General features: G+C 59.7%; 1 protein-coding gene across 1 annotated transcript in view; it reads right to left on the bottom strand.

Annotated features, from left to right (window-relative positions):
- NHEJ1 (non-homologous end joining factor 1) overlaps positions 1–20242 on the bottom strand; it is a 44948-nt gene extending 24706 nt beyond the window's left edge. The window contains exons 1-5 of the mRNA XM_049812634.1: positions 20146–20242; positions 19356–19541; positions 18226–18435; positions 15982–16120; positions 14482–14540 (exon numbers count right to left, since the gene is read on the bottom strand). Of these exons, the coding sequence (XP_049668591.1) occupies positions 14482–14540; positions 15982–16120; positions 18226–18435; positions 19356–19541 (594 nt within the window). The 5' untranslated portion in view covers positions 20146–20242. The remainder of the gene's footprint in view (positions 1–14481; positions 14541–15981; positions 16121–18225; positions 18436–19355; positions 19542–20145) is intronic.
- Positions 20243–22393: the final 2151 nt, after the last annotated feature.

Below are 22393 nucleotides of genomic sequence, written 5' to 3'. Positions count from 1 at the left end.
GCCCCGGTGAGGCACAGGGATGGCAGGCGGGATGCGACTGCACTTGAGACACACACCTCCTCCCTGGCCTTGGGCAGGATGGGACCTGGGGAGCAGCTGCCCTGGCACTTTCCAAGGACCCCGGGCTAGAGAGCTGCCGGACTAGGACCTGAGGACCAGCCACGCTGAGGGCCGTGGGCATCTAAGGATGCTCCCCCAGACCCATCCTTCATCCCTCTGCCGCGATACCCATCTGCGTCTCCCCCCAGCAGCCACAGCTCCCAGGACAGCAATGCTGCCAGCAGGGACACAACCGGGAAGGATTTCAGGGGTGTAAGACTTTTGGCTTGGCAGAGCATCCCCATCGCATCCCCTCCCAGCTCCGTGCTGGAGGGTGCCCTGGGCCACCTGTGTCCCCTTGGCGAGGCTGGCAGCCCCGGGCCAAGCGTGGCAGTCCCTGGGCAAGGCAGCAGGCTCCCGCGCTCGGCCGGTGCAGCGCGAGGTCACACCCAGGCCCATGAACCCGGGCAGGCACAGGGGAGACCTTCTAGTCGCACAATTACTATATTATGTAGCACTAATAAAAAAAAAAAAAAAAGGGGGGGGGAGGGCTTGAAGTTTTCTTAGTGCCACATAGTAAAGTATTTATAGAAAGCCAGGCGTGAATGGGCCGCTCACAGGCCACACTCCTCCTCGGCGTCAGGATCTCCAGGAATTATTCTGTGCAGTCACATTGTTGTATTCACCCAGAGATTGAGTTTAATTACAGACACGCGGGCGAACAGGCTGTCAGTGTTCCAGACTCGCCAGGGAAAGGGCAACTGAGCTCCCTTTAATGAATGTATTTTAAAAAGACCCAAGGTTGAAATAGGCAGGGGGAGGAGGGGGGCTGGCAGAGGCAGTGCTGGGGGCGGCGGGGATGGGGAGAAGGGGCCACGGGGGGGATGCGGGATATTGGGAGAGCCGCAGGGGCTCTCTGGGTGGGGGAACAGGGCTGGGATGCTGGGGAGAGGATGGGTACAGCAGGCACAGGGTGTGTGGGGCACAGGGAGCAAGAGGCGTGTGGCCCAGATGTGGCCAGCGCTGCTCGCAGGATGCAGGACCCCGAGCATCCGCTGCATGCAGGATGGCAGATCCCTTTGGAGACCTGGACGAGCTTCCCAAAGAAAACGGGGGGAGTGGGGAGGGCTCCCAACTTATTACAGAGCAGGGTATAAACAGAACAAATAAATATAGAGCTGCTTTATTACAAGGCTGGCCAGCTCTGGTGGCTGGCTGATTACAGGGCAGGCTGCTCCAGCGCTACGCAAGCCCAGACCTCAATAAAGGCCAGACTGGAGCTGCCTTTTGCTCATTGACAACTTCGGCGCGCTCCCGCCGTGCCGCTCAGCTCCAGCACGCCGCTGGCTGCCCCCGCGCCCCAGCACGGGGCGAAGGGGAAAATAAAAGCTTAAACAAATAGTGAGTAAGCGATGAGCAGGGGCAGGCAGGATCAGCAGCCTTGCAGACAAGCACTAAAAATACAGCTTATTTTCCTAAGGAGCCAGCAACTTCCAAAACTGGAGATTTAAACAAAAAAAAAAAAAAAGGAAAGAATAAAATGCCATAAGAATTATAAATCCATGGCGGGGGTGGGGGAAAGACCCAAGAACAAGGAAAGAAAAACACAGTGATGAGTAAGACACACACATGACGTACATAAATACACCGAGGCGGAAATGCATAAGCCTCCTGCACACAGAGGCACACGCAGGCACACGCAGAGGCACACGTGCGGGACCAGCTCCCAGCTCCCCACTCCCGGTGGGGATGGAGCCAGCCCGCGGTCTCTCCTCTCCTCTCCCCGGGGCTGAGGGCATTAACCTCCACACACAACGCACATCTTTCCAGGGCTCGGGCTGAAAGGGCACTTTGTCTCCCAGTCCCCAGCGCTCTCTACACCTGGGCTCCCAAGCCACCACTGGCGAGGTGGTGGCCGCTGCCCCCGAGGGCTCCCACGACCACCTTGGTGCTGAATCCCTTGCGCCTGGCGCAGTCCATGGACCCTGCGGTGGGGCAGAGGGTCGGGGCACAGACCCAGGCGGGCCAGGAGCCTCCTGGTCAGCAGCCGAGGCAGCCCGTGCCCGGGCGGCCAGCCAGCGTGCCAGCCCCCGGCATGCCCGCAAGAGATGAGGGAGGGATGGAGACCAGCACGTCCGTGGGGCTGCGGGTCAGGAGGCTTTAAAGGAGTTGATTTAGTATTGTCCCACCTGCCCTGAAACAGGCACTTGAGCAACGGATGGAGGTTGCCTCAGGTCATCGTAGTGCTGAACAGAGCCCTTGTAGCACGGGGCAGGAGAAAGGGGCTGCTTTGGGATGAGCCGGCTCCCCTGGGCACAGCTGGGTGGGACTGCTGTGGTCCCGCATGTCCCCCATGCACGGCTCTGCCAAGGAGACACTCCCCCAAACACCTCCCCACAGTGATGGATGAACATCAGCCTGACCACCAGCCCCACCAACGTCCTCACGCTGTCTCAGCACCACTGCACCCTCTCCAGGGCACGAGTTTGGGAGAAGGGGCAGCGCTGAAAGGGAAAGCAGGCGGTCCCGGTGCTGCGCAGCCTTCCTCGGTGGTTTGCAAGGGTCCCTTCCCTGAAGGTATCACCGTGTGCCCCAAGGGATCCCGGCCCCCTGCCTCACACGCTGCCCATCCTGCTCTGCAGCAGAGCCTGGCCACGGTGCTCTCGGGGAACTTGCATGGGGCAAAGCGAGATACAGCAGACCCCCAAATCTCCTTCCACGCCCTGCACAGGACAGCAGCACCCGGGTCACGTCAAGGCACCTGCCACCTCTGCATTTCTTCTGCCTTCACCACCCACCATTACCTGCACAGGCAGGTCCCCGGCCGGGCACACAGTGCACGGCACACAGTGAGCCCGGGGCCGGCCGGGGCCACCACGGCAGTCCCCGCTGCTGTCCCCCCCCAGCCTGGGGAGCGGAAAACGGATCTCTGCAAAGGGCAGCTCATGCGGAAGCTGTTCGCATCCCGTAGTGTGGGCTCGACGGGTGAGGAGCAGGGCAGCTCCCGGGTCGCCGGGTTATCGGATGATAACAAGCCAGCACAGCCCGAGCACGCGACTTCCAGCAATGCAAGGCTGCTTCCTTTGTTTTGGGAAAACAAGAGGGGAACGAGACCTTTTCTGGCACGTTCTTGCCTGGCCTGAAGCTGTCCCCCATTTGCACCGGCTCACAGAGGAGCCGTCCCCTCTGCCCTGCCCCTGGCAGGAGGAGGGGGCCAGGGCCAGCCCTCGCCCTTTTCGCCTTTCCCACCTACGCGAGGAGCAGGGCTGGAGCCAGTGACCCACTGAGTGGGGCCGGACGGCCGCTCCTTGCATCTGGTGGGCATCCCGGCTGCCTCCCCAAGCCTGGCTGTGCTGCAGGCTCGCAGCCCTGATGGGGACCCCCTGTCCTGCCTGCACAAGCCCATCTCCCAAGCACCCTGAGAGGGCGATGCTAAGGCTTGGGGGAGCCAAGACACCCACGCTTTGGGCTGTGGGGAACCTAGCATGGTAGGGTTAGCTCAATGTCTCCCCCATCCTCAGATGTGGAGCTGAGCCCTGTATTGGGGCAGGGGAGTGGCACAGGGTGGCACGGGGCTCGGGCAGCCATTCCCACCTTCCCCTCTGTCCCATGGACCTGCTCCATCCCTGCAGCAGTACCCCCTGCTCCCTGGAGAGCTGTGGGTTTGATGGCGGTGTGGGAGACCCCCACCCCTTCCCCAGCGGAGGAGGAGGAGGAGGAAACATAATAAGAAAAATAAAATTTATAAGCGAGGCAGTAATTACAGTGTGGCTACAAAAGGCTGCCTCCTCAGGGCCATCATTATGTGGCTAAATTTAACGCCCCGTGCGGCTGCTCGGGGGGGGGGGGGAGCCGCGTCCCAGGGCTCTGAGCATCCACACAGACGCCGGCTCCTGCTACCTTCCCTCCGTGCCGGCCAGGGCAGCACAGCTGAACGGCAGCCAAGAAAGCCATAAAGCAGGTCAGAATTTTTTTAATAGTCTATTTACCAAGATGCTGTTTTTACTGCCGAGGTTTCTCTCGTTTTATCTCTGGCTTTTTTTTTTTTTTCCCCTTGCTCTCTCTTTTTCCCCTGACTCCTGAACAGACTGGGCTGTATTTTCTGTTTTAGGTTCCTCTCTCTCACTTGCTCTAAATACTATTTTCAGAACTCTAATTTTATACGGTATGTCCCTTTTTTTTCTTTCTCTCTTTTTTTTTTTTTTTTTTGGTAAATATTTGCCATGACTAAGCCAGGACACATCCCGTTTAAAAGGCTCCCATCCCACAAAACATCAGCCCTTTAATGACATGAATCTCATTAGCTCTCCCCATGAAAAGAGGTATAGAAAGGGAGCATCACTCAGCCCCTCTGAGTTCCTGTATCTGCACAGACATATATTTAGCCTTGTGTACTGTACAGTCACAGGAGGGGACAGTCTGGGCACACGCACACCACCTCATTCAGCCAGAGGGACCCAGAGCAGGGGCCCCTGGGACCAGTGGGTTTTGGGATATCCGTCTGTCTGGGATGGGGTTAGGAAGGGCTCTGGGCCCAGCGGAGCCGGAGCTGGTCCCCAAGAGGTGGCGGCTGGGCACAGAGGAGCCTCAGAGCCCCTACAAGCTGGGATTTGGGATCCTCTGAAGGACCTTCGCCAGCGGGGGGGGCTGGTTGTGTAGAGCCCACCAGTGCAAGGAGCAGGGCTGCAAGAGGAGCCCAGGCACTGCCCTCTCCAGGTCCTCAGCCCCACCGGCTGTTTTTGGCACTGGGCAGCAGACACTGGCTGCACACTTGGAGCTTGACCCCGAAGGGCCAGCACAGGGTCCCGGGAAAGGTATTGGGTCCGACAGCCCAGAGAGGTTTCATTACTGTGGTGAGGATCTGTCTGCACCCACCTACAGACACCCAACACTGGAGCTGGCAGAGCATGTGCAGCCTGGCCGCAAGCACAGCATCAGTGCTCCCAAGAGCTCAGGCTCTTCCAGCCTTCCTCCCAGCAGAGGAGGAGGCTCTGTCTCCATCCATAATGGCATTTTCTGTTGGGGAACCTATCCATCCACAGTCCCATGGTCATCCCTATTTCAGCATGGTCTTCCCTTCCCCAGCAAGGCCATCCCTTCCTTGGTGTGTTCCTTCCTTCCTCAGCATGGTCATCCCTTCTTTGACATTGTCATCTCTTCCTCAGCACTGTCATCCTTCCCTCAGGATGGTCACTGTTTCCTCTTGGTTTGACAGCTGTCTGGTAGCAGAAGGTGAAACCCCAGGAGATGCCACAGGCTTCCACATGCTGGGATCTCACCCTCAGAGCCTGAAGCCAAACACAGCAGGAGAGGTCCCCGGAGAAGAATTTGCTCTCTCTTTCCCAGATCCTCACTACATTTTCCCTCTCATTTCTAGTCCAACCAAGTTACGGTGCTATTCCTCAGCCCCACCACACCCCTCCCATGCTTGCATCGGGTGAGCGTGTTAACACGACCTCCTCCTCTTCCAGAGCTGTCCCCTGCAAGTCAGGTGTGAAAGCTGTGCAAACATACTGCTAAGCCCACAGCATGGGGCATGGCTGCACTCACATGGGTGCTCCTCCACATTTTGGGGGAGACAGCAAGAGAATAATCCCAAGAAGGGGTGCAGACGGGCAGTGCCGTGCAGAGTTCAGCGCTGCTGCGGACGTTGCACTGACTGAGCAGCACAAGCTCTCCAATCCATAAATAAACCCGGGGGGATTTTACTTCCCTGCTGTTTTCTTTAAATTGCTTTAAAGATTTGGTTTCGGCAGCTGAGGACACCCAGCATTAAGCAATACCACCAGCTCAGGCAGCAGATGCCCACAGTCAAAAGATTACACGCCCACTGTGGCTGCATGCACAGTCTCTGGTGTGGGACCCTCTCCTTCACAACAGGGCCACATTTCCAAGCCTTTCCACAACCCAGAGAGCAAGACACAACTGGAAGGGGAGACTCACACCTCCCCAGGCGCATGGCTCCCAGACCTGGGGCTTTCTGCAGCCGTGCCGGGAGCTGGAGCCCGTGTGCCGGGCAGGGCTCCATGCGCGCATGCCCCGCCGAGCCAGGCTCCCCTCCGGCCCCCAGCAGCCAACATTAATTCATTAACAGTCCCATTAACACCCAGCTGTGGTTTCCCCCCAAACTCAGGCAGGGACCCGCTCCCCTGTGACAGCTGCTGACAGGCCAAGTTTCCACCTTCAGCCCTTCTGGAGTCCTGTATAAAAATAAGCGGGGCTTTTTTTCAAAAGGAAAACTGTATTTCCCCTATCCGCACGCCCGCGTACACGTGCAGGACTCGCAGCAGGAATTTGCTCCAATTTCCCCCACCCACAAACACATCGCCTTTGGCCAGAGACCAAACATGGGCATTTTCAGCCCAAAATATCAGGTTTTTCAGCACCCAGCAGACAAGAAGCTGGCATGACCCTGAGCTGGGCTAAATAGGGTGCCCGCTCCCTGACCAAGGGGTGCTGCGAGACCCAGCGGTAGTCCCGCCGTGGCCTCATCCAGAAAACCCAGCAAGGCAGCTGCCAGTGCATCCCAAGGAGTTGCCCTCTTGACATGGCCGAGGAACCTGTTTGGGATCTGGCACCCAATTTCTATTTTCCCCTTTTCATCATCTTTCCCAGCCAGCCATGAGCACCAGATGCTCCAGCATCCCAAGGAGATGCCCAGCCCAGCACCCACGTGGGACCTGCTACCCAACATCTATTTTCTCCTTTTCTACATTATCATCTTTCCTCGACAGCCGTGAGCACCAGCTGATGTGCGGGAGACAACCCCCAACCCTCCAGAAGCCCGGGACCATCCCATGCCCCAGAGGGGCTGATATCCTTGCCCTACTGCATCTGGCTGCACACCAGGCTCTGCAGCCTGTGCTCTCACTGCGAAACTGGAGACCAGGGAGCAGAGACCTCCATGAAATGTAGCCCCCGCGGGATCAGAGCACTGCTCGGGGCTGGCTGGGCATGCTACCTTGGGTATGTCACCAACGGGGTGGCTTCAGCTCCCTGGAGAGGATAAAGCAAGGGCCACCTATCTCCCAAGGTGCCTGGCCGCTAGCAGAGCGCCCTGCATCCCTTTGATCCAGAGGTGTTCACCTTGCCGAGAGCCCTCTAACTACTCCTTCCTTTAAATAGCAAAGCTCACAAATGCCCTATACGGCTCCGTGTCTATACGTTGTCTATGTATTTGTGTACACACACGCACACAACACACAGAGATTTATTCGTGTTTTCAGAGCGGTTCAGGATACATTCCAGGACGAAATTCCAGCCGGTGCTGGAGCCAAGAACATCAGTGGCCCCGGCGTTTGCTGCCCCCTCTGCCTGCGCACACACTAAATACGGAAAGGGAGAGGTATAAATAGAGAGAGTAATACATGAATGGCCCTGTTTCCTTACGCAGATACATAGGACACAAAGGTCTGAGCGGAGTGGGAGCAGGCAGCCTCAGGAATCCGGTGGCTGTGCCCCTGGGTGCAATGTAATCCCTCCCTGGGTGCTGCTGCCTGCCCAGATGTGCCCAGCTGTTCAGTACCACCTCTGCATGGGCTGGCATGACTGCTAGAGGCTATGGGGCATTGGCCTGAGGAGTAGGGAGGGAGAAGCTCTCAGGAACACTGAAAAAAGCTGCCTGTGGATGTCACAGGAGAAAAGGCACTTCTGGGGGCATGGGGGGACCTGGAGAAGGGCTCAGGACATGCAGGGACATGGTCAGTAAACCTGGCAGCCCATTTTGGGCACAGCAGGGGTGCAGGGAGTTGGGGACGGCAGCAACAGGGGTGCAGGCAGCGCCATTCCTCTGCCCTGCCCGTGGCTGGTGAAGCCAGTGGGGATGGCAACACCCCAGTCCAGACTCCATCAGCTGGGGATGGAGAAGCTGCCACGTCCCTTGCTGACACAGAGCAGTGCCTTTAGAGCCCCATCAAAGTCCACCTTGTTCTCCTCCCCAAAAGGTCCTTTGCTTGTACAAGCTACTGCCACATCCTGAGCTGAAGGGCCAGGACGGGTGGCTGCAGGGTTCAGCAGCAAGGGGCAGACCATGCCCTGCGCCTTCCCCCTGCCAGCCATCCCCGCATCCCCCCTTTGCCCTCCTCTAAGTCAAACACAGCCCCAGCGAGCTCAGCCTGGTGAGGCTGGGACCCCAGATGCCTGCGCGCTCCCTGCTGCCCGCTGCCAGCTCCCCAGGGCCAGGCAGCTGCCTGTTGCCACGGGGCAAATAATGCCCAAGATGTGGGAGCGGGGCCGGGAGTAGCGGCGGGGGGATTGCTGCTCCGCTTTCCGGAGGGGGAAGGGGCTCTCCCCCTTCAGTGCTCCCGTTTGAGCTGAGGCTTGGCACTGGCTCAAACCACTGCTTGCTGACACGAGATCAATCATCCCCTGAGCTGAGCTGCTCCTCGGCAGCACCACACGGCCAGTGCCCGAGCACGGGCTGGGGCCTCTCCCGCAGGAGTGGGGTCTGGCCCCTTCTGCCAGACGGCCTGCGACACCCCTCTGCCTGCTTGCAGCGGCACCTGGCACAGCACAGCGTGGCATGGCATGGCACGGCATGGCATGGCACGGCATGGCACGGCACAGCTTTACGCGGTATGGCACAGCATGGTATGTCATGGAAAGGATGAGGAAGACTCTGCCTGCAAAGCAAGACCACATGCCACTGCAGAGTCAAGGGCCATGCAGTGCCCCAGGGAGGGTGGCTGTGATGGTGCTTGTCTATCCCTCCATCCTCAAAGAAGCCACCACATGATGCTGGGCTGAAGTGGGGCTGGGACCAAGCAGGCAGCTGCCCATACCTGGCCCATGTGCCACCCACCCTCCGCAGTGGCAGTGCCAGAGCTGTGGCCAGGCACAGCTGCAGTCACACGGGCTCCGGCTGTGAACCCCCCCACATCCCCAGCAGGACCATCCCAGCAGGGCTCCCGGGACAGTAGCCGCTGCTGTCGCGGCACATCCCTATGCCCAGCAGATGCAAAGGCTGGAGCAATCACGGCCAGCCCAGCCCCAGCCTGGCTGCTGGGGGCTTACTCCTTGCCCACAGTCTGGGCACTATTTCGGGGAGGCTGCTGCCCCAGGGCACCCATGCCAAGTCTGGTTTTAAGCAGCGTGCATCTCCACTGACTCACTGCTTATGCAAGCAGCCTGTGGCTGCCGGCAGCAGCCCAGAAAGCATGCCCTGGACGGGCCCCCCTCACCTGATCGGGCTTCAGCAAATAAATAAATAACACTGCAGCACTGCCCGCCACGTGCCTCCACCGCAAACACCATGGGGGGATGGTGCCCGCGCAGCAGTCAGCCCCCACACAGCGATGAGCACCTGTGCTCTTCCCCAGGTGCCCCACTGTGGGCACAAAGCGCTGGCCCCTGGCCCCCGTCCCCCATCCCCTTCAGTCATCAGACATGGCACTCTGCCCCTTGCGCCCGTCGGTGCTGGCATGCACGCTCCTGCTGTAGTGTGCGCGCTTACGCGCTGGCACATGTGCTCACGCCGAGCAGAAGCGACCCTCTGCTCCTTCTGATTGCAGCAGCGTGCAGCTCCTTGCGTACACACGTGTGCAGGGCAGCGTGTGCCCCACTCCCCCCAGCATGACCGCAGCCCACCACTTTTTCAGCACGGGACCTGCACCCCAGAGCAGCAATGAGATGGGGTGACCAAGGCTTGTTCAGGAATGAAGCAAGGACCCCACAAGTGGCCCCAATCCAGAACAGGACACAGGCACCCATGGGTCTCACTTAATGAGAACAGCACAGATGCTTGGCTGCACACAAAAGCTTGCTCTGCTCATCCAAACGTCCCCAAAATCCAGCCTCGTGCTGCCATCTCTGCCCCGACCCAGCCTGCCCAGGGCCTTGCAACTTTTGCACCGCTCAGCCCTGCTGGCAACAGCCGCCGGCTCCTTCCCCAGCCGCGTGCCCAGGGAGCCCAGCTCGGCCGAGCGCCCGTGGCATCTTCTCCCCCAGAGCCATACACCCTGCGTGCGAGCAGCCCATGTCGCACCCACGCCGCTGGCCCCGCTCTGGCCCGGTCGCAGCTGCAAAGCCGCAGCTACCTTGCACTAATTAAAAACATCCCTCGTTGGAAGGAGCCAAAGGGCTGCTTCTTCCCCGCCGCACCGGGCTGGCGCGGGTTTGAGGGATGCCGTCCCCGCCCTGCAAAATGCACGGCCCACCGCCGCCTTCGCCCTCAGCCAGACTGCGGCAGCTCCGCTCCCCGGGGCTTATTTTTAGCGCCTGTTAAAAAGGAGAAGCCGGGCGCTGGAGGCAGGCAGCGTGCAGGCAGGTGCCCAGCTGGACCCCGGGACGGCGATGGCCGGTGGCTCCGGCGGGTGCACTGGCCGCCCTCCACCTGCCCCGCTGGCCCGTGTCCCCTCGCGGGAGGGGGACGGGCGCCTGGCCCCCGTCCCAGCCCCGGTGGGGAACAATAAGAGGGACGCTGACCCCCGGGCGCCCTGACGTCAGCCGGCACCGCCGCCAGCACCGCCGCCAGCCCTGGCCCCGGGGCTCCCGCTCGCCCTCGGCCGGGGCCACGCTGGAAGCCGCCTGTTTGTTTATCTTCCTCTCTGGCGTTGCTTGTTTTGATGGCACATCCTCCTCCTCCTCGCTGGGCCTCGGGGTCGAGCCGTGAACCCGCTGCGTCCTGTTTGCTGAGGTCCCGCGCTCAGCTTGCAGAGGTGCGGAGCAGCCGCCCCCACGCGCACCGGCCGCAGCAGATAAAAATATGCAGGGCAAAGCTTCCTGGGGCACAGGGGCCATATTTGCACTGATGGTATCAGTGACTTTGTCCCCAGCGTACCTGTCCCTGCGCTTCCCGGGGCGGGGGGCACGGCACTGCATGGACCCCCTGACTCTGCACCCCATCGGGGACCTGGACCATGGGCTCTGGCAGAAGCTATGTCACGAAACGTCAACCATAGCCAGGCCAGGGCAAGCTCTCAAAACCCACGGGTGGACACCCCACGCTGCCCTGTGGGGTCATCTCTGCAAACCAAAGGGACAGCTGGGGACAAAATACCCCCAACCTGCTGGGTTCTAGGCTACTGGGAAGGGTGCCGGGGCAGCCCTGAGGCGCTGAGCCCTCTTCGGCCGCCTGCTCTTTCCCCTCATGGTGTGAACCCCTTGGGCTTGCCAATAAAAGCTGCCGGCTTTGCCTCGGCTCACGCGCGGCTGCCGCTCTACCTCCAGCTCTGCCCAAGCCCAGGCAGCTGCTCAGCAGTGAACCCTTGCCAAAAACTGCGTGTGTGAAAGCGTCGTTTCCTAAACGTATAAATATTCCCAGGGCTTTGCTGGAAAACTCCCCATGATTAGTTAAAAAGTCCTGGACAGCTGAGTGCACACAAGCCCAGGGAAAGGGCATGTTTAAGCCGAGAGGCAGTGCAGCTCTGCTCTGGGGGACTGGCAGGTCCTTTCCTCTCCACGGGGTATGCGGCAAATGTTTGGGAAGCGAGCAAAGCTGTGGAGTGATTTTCCGTAACCCGCCAGCCCTGTGCCACACCATCACAATCCCTTTCCAGCCAGGAGGTGCTTACCGCTACCAAACATCCACAACCTGAAGCTCCATTTCCCAGAGGGAGAGGCTGGAATGACCGTCAGACCTCTCCTCCTGACCTCCTGCCCACTGACGTTCAACCATGCACATCCCAAGACTGAGCCCAGCGACTTGGTTTTCTTCCAGGCGGGCTCCCAGCCCCCTTTTGGAGACATCAAGATATGGAGGAACAACCGCTGCCCTTGGGAGCATGCCCCAATCACTAATCGTCCATGGGAGCAAACCCAAGTGCCTCCGTCCTAGCTCAAAATTGCCTGGCTCTGGCTCCCGGTGCCTGGCTCGTGCTCTGCTGCTTCCCGCGAGATTAAAGAGAGCCCTTCGCTAACCAGCATTTTCTCCTTGTAAAGACCCTCACACACTGTAATCAAGGCGCCTCTCAATTTTCTCCCTGATAAGCCAGACAGAGCACTTCCCTTCCAAATTTCTCAATGCCGGGCTCTTTCCCCAGCACTCAATTCATTCCTGCAACTCCATGCTGATTGTCCGGCATCTTTTTGAAAACCCAGACACGGGAGTCGGTCGCAGTGTTCCCGGCTCCCCACAGCATGTCCTGAGGGACCCCAGCCCCTCATGCTTCTCCTTTTTGAAGCTGGAAAATGGAGTATTAAATTGCCCGGGGGCTCTGAAATACCTGCCCAGAGACAACGAGATCATCCAGCCCACCCTTCTGCTGCAGGAAGATGGGGGAGAGTGGGGTGAACAGCCAGTTTTGGTGGTGGAGAGCTGCAAGGCCATGTTTGGTGTTCCTCACTAACATAAGACCTAGGAGACATCAGGAGGAACGACGGGGTACCGCATTCAAACCAAAGGCAGCAGCTGCTCGCATCTCATGGCTCATTGCTGCAGGATGGTACATGGGCCAAGAGCATCATCAGCGGGTTTATAAAGCAACGGGATGAATGCAGAGAGGACAGATTCCCCCAGGCAGACTGAATGCACAACTGCATCCCTCCACCAGCCTCTCCCCCCAGGCCAGTGCTCAGACCTGGCTGCCAGGGGATGCAGAGGGGGAGCATCTCCCAAACCCTCCCATTCCCCGTCCGGTGTTCCAGCCGCAAGACACTGCTCCTGGATTGTTCTTGGGACACACAGCACCAACTGCCCTCCCATCTTTTAAGGCTCTGCCAGATGAGCTCCTCACAAGCTGCTTTCACAAGTCTCTGTGCAGGGCTACCTCATTCCCCTCCTGCCCAGCCTGCACCACCGAGAACCTTCCCCCATGACCCACACCCTACCAGCTCTTGGAGGACTCTGAGTTTCAAGCCTGACGTTCATCTTTAGCAGATGTTGTTCAGCTGACCCTTGGACAAAGACGTGCTTCATCGTCCCCCGATCCTGACACATCCGCCTGCTTCCTTCCAGCGACAGCACCGAAACATTTACCGACTGCTTCTGCCATGTCTGCTCCAGTATCAATCATTTTACCACCTCCATCTACTAATAAGCTTATCCCGTTGCTGGGAGCTTGGGGTTTTTCTCCTACTACACTAAATAAAACTGTTTCCTTCTGTCCTTCACCATGATTTTTCCCTGATGTCTTTAGCTTCTGTTATCCATTTTCTACACTTCATAATTTCTAATTTATATTGATTGCTATCTACTCCCGCTCTCCCATTTGTTATAAACTGCTCTTTTATTTCTAATTGCTGCCTTCACTTTGCCACTGAACCAGAACGGGCTCTTGGCCAGCACTGCCCTCTTTCTTGATTGTGGAATTGTGGCTTTTTGTGGTTCTGAAATTCTTCTGAAAGAGCTCACCATTTTCATTCACATTTTTCTATCTAAATGTTTCCTCTGAGCTGATTTCACTCATAATTTTCCCCCTGCTTTGGGAAATTAGCCCTTTCAAAGCATGAAGGATATAAATTACTGTTTAGGAATGTCTTTTCTTTGCCCAGGGTGAATGTAATCTGGTCATAATCATCGGTCCCTAGGCAACCTCCAAGTTGCAGTCCAGCAGTGAATTCATCTCTATCCATCATAACCAGGGGGAAACGAAAGTTGCCTGCGCTGGATGCAATGCCTCTCATATAAGAGGGATCATCTCTAATTTTTAGAAACTCTGCAGATGGTTTATTGCTGGCTATGCAAGAGCATCTGCATGTGTGTCACAAAGCGATGTCCTCTCAAAGCCCATGTGATACCACAGACACACTGGCTGAACTCCCTGGTCCCCAGCAGACAGGGCTGCTCCCCACTCCTGTGCCTTCACAGTGAGCACAGGAACACTCAAGCATCCTGAGTCTTTTTGCATCAATGAGCATCAGTCATTTCCGATCTTGCCATATTGGTTTGAATCATTTTAGTGCTTCTGTGATTATTTCCAGTAATGAAAAAGGATCAGAGGAAAGACTCTGTCCTTCCAGCCCCAGTTTCCTTGAAGCACATGTCTGATTTTGGAGCCAAGCATGCCAGGAGGAGAGTGGTGGGCACAGCACAGACAACAGGCTGAAAGGCACTTTGCAAAGCCACCGCAAAGCCACCCCTAAAAGCAGCAGATGAACGAAACGGAGCAGATGGCTTCTCCTCGTTCACCTGTTCTCTGCCTGCCATCAGCATCAGTGTTTCAGGTCCACAGTAAACGCGGGAGACAAGTGAGGAAGCCCCAGCGATGGCACACTCCCGTGAAGCAGCCAGCCCGGCTCGCACCCCTGGCAACTCCCTGGCAGTGGTGAGAGGGTGACAAAACACAGTGCCATGTCCCCATCCAGCCATGCCAGGCCTGCCCCCAGCTCTGCTCACCTTTAGACCAGGTGCAAGGACACAAGGAGGGCCTCAGGAGAGCCAGTGGGCATTACCCCCTTCCAGGCAAGTCCAGCCAACCCCACCAGTGCCACCTCACACTGGGGCTGCTGGTGCCGGCTCCCCACCACCCCTTTGCTGAAGGCAGGAGGACTTGCACTGCTCCTTACCTCAGCCATGAAGTTCTGCTGAAACTTTTCTTCCTGGAAAGGCTCTGTCCGCAGGCGGTCTGCAAGAGAGAGCAGGGGTGAGCCCACGCAGGTCTGACCAGCCCTCCCACCCTGGCTTCCCCTTCCCCTGCCTGTGGGGCAAGGGGGCTGCAGGGGAACAGGATGCTCCAGCAGCTCATCCCAGTCAGAGGGAGAGGTCAGCAGGCCCCTTCGGCTAGGGACACATCACCCAGTTAGCAGAAGGTGCAAGGACCCCAGGGAAGTGGGAGAATAAGGTTGAGCCTGTTGATGCACACAGCAGCCAGGTAGCAGAGCCCAGAGCACATCCACACTTGTCCCAGCACCCTCACGCACAGAGGAGCAGGGGACGGTGGCAGGACATGCTCAGCGCCATTCCCAGATCTTACAGCTTGAAAGAGCTGCCTGGGTCTGAGCACTGAGGGACAGGGACAAACCCCTGTTGTAGCTCATTCTGCCCTGCGCCTTATTCAAAACACTGATTTTTCCCCATCATTGCTAAGATGCTGCCTGGCCAGATTTGCTCAGCAGCACTGGGGCAAAGCTTCCTCCCAGCTTCCTGGCCTGCACAGGCAAGGGAGAAGTGAGGCCTCCTGCCCACCAGCATCAGTCCCTGGACCCAAACCAGGTTGCCCCGGCTGCTCCAAGCCCTGCAGAGCTGGCACGCAGCAGAAGAGGGGAACGCGGACAGCTGACACAGCTCTAGTGCATCTGCTGGGCAGATCCAGGCTCCTGTGGTGGGGCACCTGCCATGGGACAGGGTCTGGACCACATCACCTTCCTGGCCATGATACACAAGTCAGGGTTGACCCCCATCAGACCACACATCCTGGGGCAGCAAGGTTCCTGCAGAAGGGATCTGGTAGGTATCACCTCTGGCAGCAGGACAGAGCATGGCACTAGCAAAGGACAACTCGAAAAACAGTGCTCCGCCAAACTCCATGGGCGGAGGACAACCCTCCCCCCAAAGGCCGCTCCCCCAGGCAGGTCCTGATCCACATTCTAAAAGAGGGGCCTTCTGCCTGCCTGTCCTCCCCAGTGGTGACGCGGGCTGGGCGCTGGAGGGGGGCCCACGTGCACGGCTGTGCATCCTGCGGCAGGGAAAGCTGGGAGCCCCTGGTTGCTTTCCAAGCGCTCGGCAAGCTACCGCACTTGGGAAGGGAGCCTGACACTGCTCCAGGGCCAGCCCTTGCTGGCATCCCCATCGGCTGGGGAGTGGCCAGGTGCTCTCGGCAAAGCGGAGAGTCCCTTGGCGACTCCCCAACTCTTCCAGCTACCGGTCAATGGCCATTCCTCCCCCAGCTCTCCCCAGGGGCTGCTCCCCAGCCTTCTGGCTACCGTCTCGCTGCCGGTGCAGCTGAACATGAAACACAAGCCTGGCTGCTTAATAACCGGAGGGAGCAGAGCACACCAGCCCTGTGCTAGGGAGGAAACTCGCTCCCTGCTCGCTCCTCTCTCTTGGCCCCTGGCATCCCTCATCACCTCTGCTGAGAGTGGCCCCATTCTCCCTGTAGTCTTCGATCTCAGCATCCTTCTGGAGCAGCAGGAAGGTCAGCTTTTGCACCTGGTACTGCAGCGCCAGGCTCATCCGAATCAGGGGCCTCACGAGGTGGCGGGACACCTAGTATGGAGGAGGGACGTTCTAGGGAAGGTCCAGGGAGGTGCACAGCTGTCCATAGAGCAGTAAAAGCAGGGCAGCCAGCAAGGCCCTAGCAACAGCTGCACCCCAGGTCACACAGGGCTCCCCAAGATACCCCACATCTCACTCAAATCCAGTGGGAAGCGGTCAAAACACGTGAGCTGGGAGAAGGGAGGCCAGATGCTGCAGGACACATCCCTTCATCCTTTCACTGCTGGGGGCCGCAGCAGTGGAGAGCTTGGGTGGGAGAGCCCGACGGGGACAGGGTGCAGGGTTAGGCAACATTCCACCCACCATTTGGGGTGCAGCAGGAGACAGAGAGCCCTCCATGTGCCACCCGGACCCTCCCCACAGCTCTGTGCACCCCCTGGCATATTCCTATGCAGGAAACAGGCATGGCTGGATGAAAAACCAGGACCCAAGGTGTCAAACTGTGGCTTAGGGAACAGGAAAGACCTTCCCAGGGAGGCAAGATCAAAAGCAGAAGGGATCCCAACATGCAGGCGTCTCACAGGCTGCAGCTTCGCAGTGCATTGCAGCCCACCGTGCCCACCCTTAACTTATGGCTGCACAAGCCCCATGCAGAGCCCTGGCCATGTCCCCTGCCCCAGAGCCAGGCTGAGTCACCCTGGCCCATCAGGCACACAAAGCAGCCTCCTGCCCATCACCTCCTACAGCCCCTAGGAGGACATTTGGGACCCCCCTGCCCCAGCACATCCCTTGTCTTTGTGGCTAGTCTGATCCCACAGGTGAGACAGCAGCAAACGCAGCATCGCTTGCGAAGCCTTCTCGCTCCTGCGGTGAGCCCAAAGTGGGGTCCAGGCTCTGCTCACCCCCAGGCACGAGCCACAGAGGTGACGGCCATCAGCCACCCAAGCGCGCAGAGGGCACCGTCCACTGCAGAGCTGGGATGGGGCAAGCAGCGGTTTGCCGGGTGAGCTCCATGCCTGCCTCGAGCCCCTGGCCAGCTGCTGCATTAAGCTTAGCAGGGCAGAGCTGGTCCCCATTCCTGCACCCACACCAGCCACGCTCCGCAGTCCTGGGTGCCTTGCAGACATCCAGCACGTTTCCCAGCAAAAGTAGAGGAGCAGCTACCAGCTGGGAGCTCCGGCTTTGCACCTTCTCAGCTCAGCCTCCGCGCTTCTCGCCCAGGGGGGGCCAGCAAGTCCCAAGCCAAGCCGGGACCCCGAGTTTATTTGCTCCCCAGTTGAACCTTGAAAGCGAGGACAGACACCCCCACGGCAGCCGGGGAGCCCAGCTCTCCTCCCCGTGATGCCCAAGCACAGCCGTTCGAGGCGGGGAGAAGAGACGCGCCCCGCAGCGGGACTCGGCGGGAGGGGGGGGGTGTCGGGGATTTGGGGCGATGCCTCCCGCGGCCGCCCGCCGGCAGCGGAGCCGCAGGGCCGGCCCCGGGGCCGGGGCTGCCGCCGGAGGCTCCCGCCGCGGCGGTTAGCGGGTGCCGGGCGCCCTCTTGTGCGCGCAGGGCCGCAGGGCCCCGGGGTGCCGGGGGCGGTGGGGGCCGGCCCGGGCAGCCCCGGCTCCGCAGAGCCCGTCCCGCCTGCCGGGGGTCCGGCGGAGGTGCTGCCCCCGGGTGCTCGGCTGGCGACACCGGGCTCCAGGGGCTGCTTCCCGAAACCCAGAACGTTAGGCAGCCCCGGGTTGAGAGCAAGCCCTTAAAAGCCGGGGAGACCCCCGCTTTAATTCACTTCGGCGCGACAGAGCACCTGCGGGTCCCTTGGGGGTAACCCGCCGCTCTGTGCCGCACTTCACGGCACGCACCAAAGGAGAACGGCATCGCTCTGCTATGTGGGGCGCTGGCAGGGCATCGTCCCGAACTGGACGTCCCCTTGCTGCCCTGGGAGCAGCGTGTGCTGGGCTGAGCCTGCCTCGCTGCAAGGCACCGACCAAGGTGCCAAAGTCTCAATGGGAAGAAACAAGGACAGTGAACCTCGGGAGGGGCAGCACGCAGAGCCACGCACCCTACGGCCACCAGAATGGCCCGAGACCACCCAAAAACCTCCAAGCATTAGGAGACAATCCTTAATTTTGGCCGTCCCCCTCCCCAAACTCTCCGCAGCTTCGCTCACCATCTCCACGGGAGCAGGGCAGCAGTGGAATTTCCAGTAGAAGGGCAGTCCTGACAGCATGCTCTTCACATGCAGGCTGAGGCCACCAGCAGTGTGGTGGCAGGAGAAGGAGGTGGTGGTGTCCGACTGCCCTTCCAGCAAGGGGGACATCAAGTCACACAAGTAGTGCAGGAAGGACGACACATGGACCGTCAGCCGCTTGTTCAGCTCCTGGGGAAAGGCAAGGTTATGGTTACAGCAACACCCCGGGGAGCTTGGCACTGGGAAAAGAGCAGCAGAAATACCAGCACAGAAGGAACCAAACTACTTCTGTGTGTCCCAGCACTGCAAAAAGCCATCCCTGGGCCTCAGATTCCAGCCCCGTGACAAGGCATTCCCCACCAGTTCTCCCAGACCAGCTGAGCTGGGAAGGCTTCCCTGCCCCGCCAGCCCAGGAGGGTCCGGGTGGTGGACAGGGTGCAACGGTCTCCACTAGCACATCTGCCCCACATGCCACCTCAGGTGTCACAGGCTGGCCGAGAGCTGTCACAGCTCAGCTAACCTGCCAGAGCTGGGGGATGGCTGCCATCGCATGCCCACCCCTCCTGCAACCAGCTGCTCAGCACAGCTACTCCGTGACAGAGGGTCCTGGCAGGCAGGGGTGGCACGTGGGGGGCCTGGACACACGTGCTAGGGTGAGAGGATGACGCATGACCCCGTATGTTTTGGGGGACGTGCTGACAGGACACCCCATGGAAGCCTGTGCCTGGCTATGAATGTGAACAGGATTCTCTCCATCACTGTGGGAAGGCAGCTGTGTTTCAAGCTCTTCCTTAGTACCCTGGTCCTAGAGAAACTAGCTGCCCATCCAGCCCACAAGCGAAACAAGTGTGCCAGCCTCAGCATGCAGCCCCAGGGGACATGTGGCTACTCTGGGCATGCTAAATAGCCTGGCCCGCTCTCCTGGGAGGAGGGTGCTCAGCCAACTGGGGTGACAGTGCTTGGGCAGAGTCACCCAGGGACTTCCCAAGCCGGGTATTTGCACCCAAACCCTGTCGGATCCAATGGCCAGCGTGTCACCAAGCAGTTTATGCTGGGACATGAGCTGCTGTGAGGAGAAAAGGAGGTCTCTGGACTTTCCAGACACTCACCTTGGACCTTTGTCCCACAGCCTCGGCGTCTGCACTCTCGTACCAGACGCTGCTGAGGTCGGAGATCAGCAGGATATAGCCAGTATCCCTGAAGCACACTTTGGCAAGAAAAGTGGATTCGCCAAAGCAAACAGAAGCCCAGGGCTTTGTCAGAAGGCTGCTCTCCAGCTCCTCGGAGCCCTCCATCTGCAAGAGAGCAATCAGATCTCTGCCTCACCCTCCACCCAGGAAGATCCCTGTCCCTGGGGTGGCCTCACAGGGACCCTCCGTCCCTGCCGGCCCCTCCACGATTCCAGCCCCACCTCGTGGCCTGGAGGTGAGGATGCTCAGCTAGCTCTGGTCACACACATCCTTGCATATACATGCAGCTCTGCTGGGGTGGGCATTTTGGGGAGCACTGTGCAGGGCAGCTCCTATCCCAGCTCACAACAAGCACCCCAAATGCACCAGCAGATGCACAGCAATGTAAGTGCTGCCTCCCCGGCATTATCCAGTGCTTGCTGCCATTAATAGAGTGAGATCTCTACATGCAAATTAACATTTAAGCTGGCCAGCTTGCACCAGGGCGGGCAGCAGGACACTGCAGCCCTCCTCCTGCTCGGAGACCCCATCCCACTGCTCCACGCTAACCACGCGCCGTCCCCTGCCTGCACTGACGCGGGCAGCAGCCCACGCCGCCCGCCAGCACTACTGCTTCCCGCTCCTCCCTGCGGCAGGCTCTGCGCCAGCCGAAACACTCGGGGACCCGGTGTCCCCACGGGACTGGGGCTCTGCGAAGCTGCGGAGTTACCCGAGGGCAAGAGGAGCCGGCAGGCCAAAAGCTGTCGGGGCGAGGGGCTTTGCAGAGGCGAGCGATGCCGGGCCGGAGGCGAGGGCCAGACTACGGCTCCCAGCATGCTGCTCTCTTCCGTGGCATGCGAGAGGCCGGGGCACGCTGGGATGTGTAGCACCATGCGCCACAGGTCATCGGCACGGGGAAACGGCTGTGGCCATCGCTTCCTCAGGGCCCGGGGGGCGACTGCTCCTGCTCCCTCGCCTGCTGACAAGGTGGGGGACCCAAGCTGGCACGTCCCTCTCCAGCTTCCCTGATGGTCACGGGAGGTGCCACCGCCAAGTCACTGTGCAAAACAATGTGGATTGAAGTGCTTTAATGCTTTGTTTTGCGCTTGCTCCTGTTACGAAGTGTCCTGGCACTAGTGCCCAGTGGGGGACAGCCCTCGGGCTGCAGGCACGGTACAGCCTGGAGAAGCAGCAGCAGCCGGGGCTCTTCCTGTTCCTTAGCCCCGGGTGTATTCCTCAGCCCCAGCAGCCGCAGCGTGCCTGTGCAGGCTCAGCACAGGGCAGGCACCTGCACTGCTGCTCTTCCGGGCTTGTGCTGGGACTGAACTGCTGCACCCCAGCGAGCCCTGCATAGCTGGGGCTGCAGGTGCCTGTGTCCCCCGTGCCCGGGGACCGGGTTCGCAAGACACCACAGAGCAGGTCTGTGCCAGCCTGGCAGGGGCTATGGACACCGTGTAACCCCCCAGCCCTCCAGCCTCCCCCACACTGAGCACAGCTCCGTCCTTGCCCTGATGACTGACCCCCCCACCCAGCACCCACGTGCTGGCGGTGATCCCCCACTTGCACCCCATGCGTTGAGGCCATCCACTCTGCACCCACAAACTGGCCCCCCCACCCATGCACAGCCCCTGAGCCCCCCATTTCCACCCTATTCACCCCCCCCACTCCCTCCCTCTCCCCACTGTGTGGGCCGAGCCTGCCCTCGAGGGGTTGCCAGGGGAGGGTGATCATGCCAGAGGGTTTGCATCCCAAGCGGGTGCCAGGGGAGGTGGGAACAGGCAGGGGCTTTGGGGTGCAGGACCCAGGCAGGGTGCAGAACAGATTGGGTTGCATGGCCAGGTTAGAGTGCAGGAGGGTTTGGGGTGCAGGACCCAGTTGGGCTTTGGGCACAGCTGGAGTACAGGGACAGGTTGGGGGGCTGGCTGGGTGAGGCCAGGCTGTGCATTGCACCCTGTGCCCACTGGGTGCACAGGACCCAGCTGTGGGCATCACAGGCAGGAAAGGGACTCACCCCTGAGGACCTGCACACACAGTGGCACCACATGCCTCTCACCCTGCAGCCATCTTTGGGTGTTCCTGGGCATTGGGGGGGCTCCTTTGGACCAGGTGAAGGGAGCAGCCACAACCTGGAGCTGTGGTCCAGCTCGAGCATGCCACTTCCATGGACCAGCTCCATCCTCCTCCCAGCCCAAGTCCATCCTTCCTTCCAGCTTGTACCCAGGGCCAGCATCACGCAAGGGCTGCAAAGCCCCAGCCTTTCCTACCCCACTGCTAGGCTTTTGCAGGCCAGTTCAGACTGGTGGAGGCAGCATGGGGAGCTGATCTGCTGAAAATGGACTCTGGTCTGCTGTAAACACTGGAGTAGCGAGCAGGGTTGGTGCAGACTCCACTGCAGCCAACGTAACCAGCCGGCAGCAGGAAACAACCCAGGCACTGAGCTTAATTGTGGGGGTCAAAGGCGATGTTTTCTTCCACAGACAAAACCGCTGCTGGCTGGTTTAGCAACAAGAAAAATACCGGGGCGGGGGGGGGGGGGGGGGGCAGTTAAGTGGTAAGTCCTGCTGGGACCAACCCACTGCAGGTAAAAGGGGGTTCACTGTTTTGGGGAACTGAGCTGAGCTGCACCCCCAGCCTGGGGTGTACCAGAGCCAGGGCGTTAGTATACACCTGGTGCCATGGGCATCAAGGCGCCATGGACGCAGCTGGGACTCGGCAGGGAGGAGGTGAAGAGCCAGCCCTTCCTGAGCATGGTGTCAGCAGGTGAGCAGAGCCTGGGGTGACAGCGCTTTGGGGCTGGCTAAAGCACTGAGCCCTTCCCCAGCCATGTCCACAGGGTGATGGTGGGCTTTAGGGGCATCCACATCCCCAGCTGCAGTGACACCAGGTGGCCATGCCCTCTGTGGTCACAGTCCTCAGGGAACCAAGGGAGGGTGGGCTGGCATCTCCCAGGCAAATCCTGGCTAGAAAGGAAACCCCTG

Source organism: Accipiter gentilis, chromosome 1, assembly GCF_929443795.1.
Source record: "Accipiter gentilis chromosome 1, bAccGen1.1, whole genome shotgun sequence".
In the NCBI taxonomy this organism is placed as follows: domain Eukaryota; kingdom Metazoa; phylum Chordata; class Aves; order Accipitriformes; family Accipitridae; genus Astur; species Astur gentilis.
Note: the sequence above shows the minus strand (reverse complement) of the source record. Positions and strands in the feature narration are given on the sequence as shown.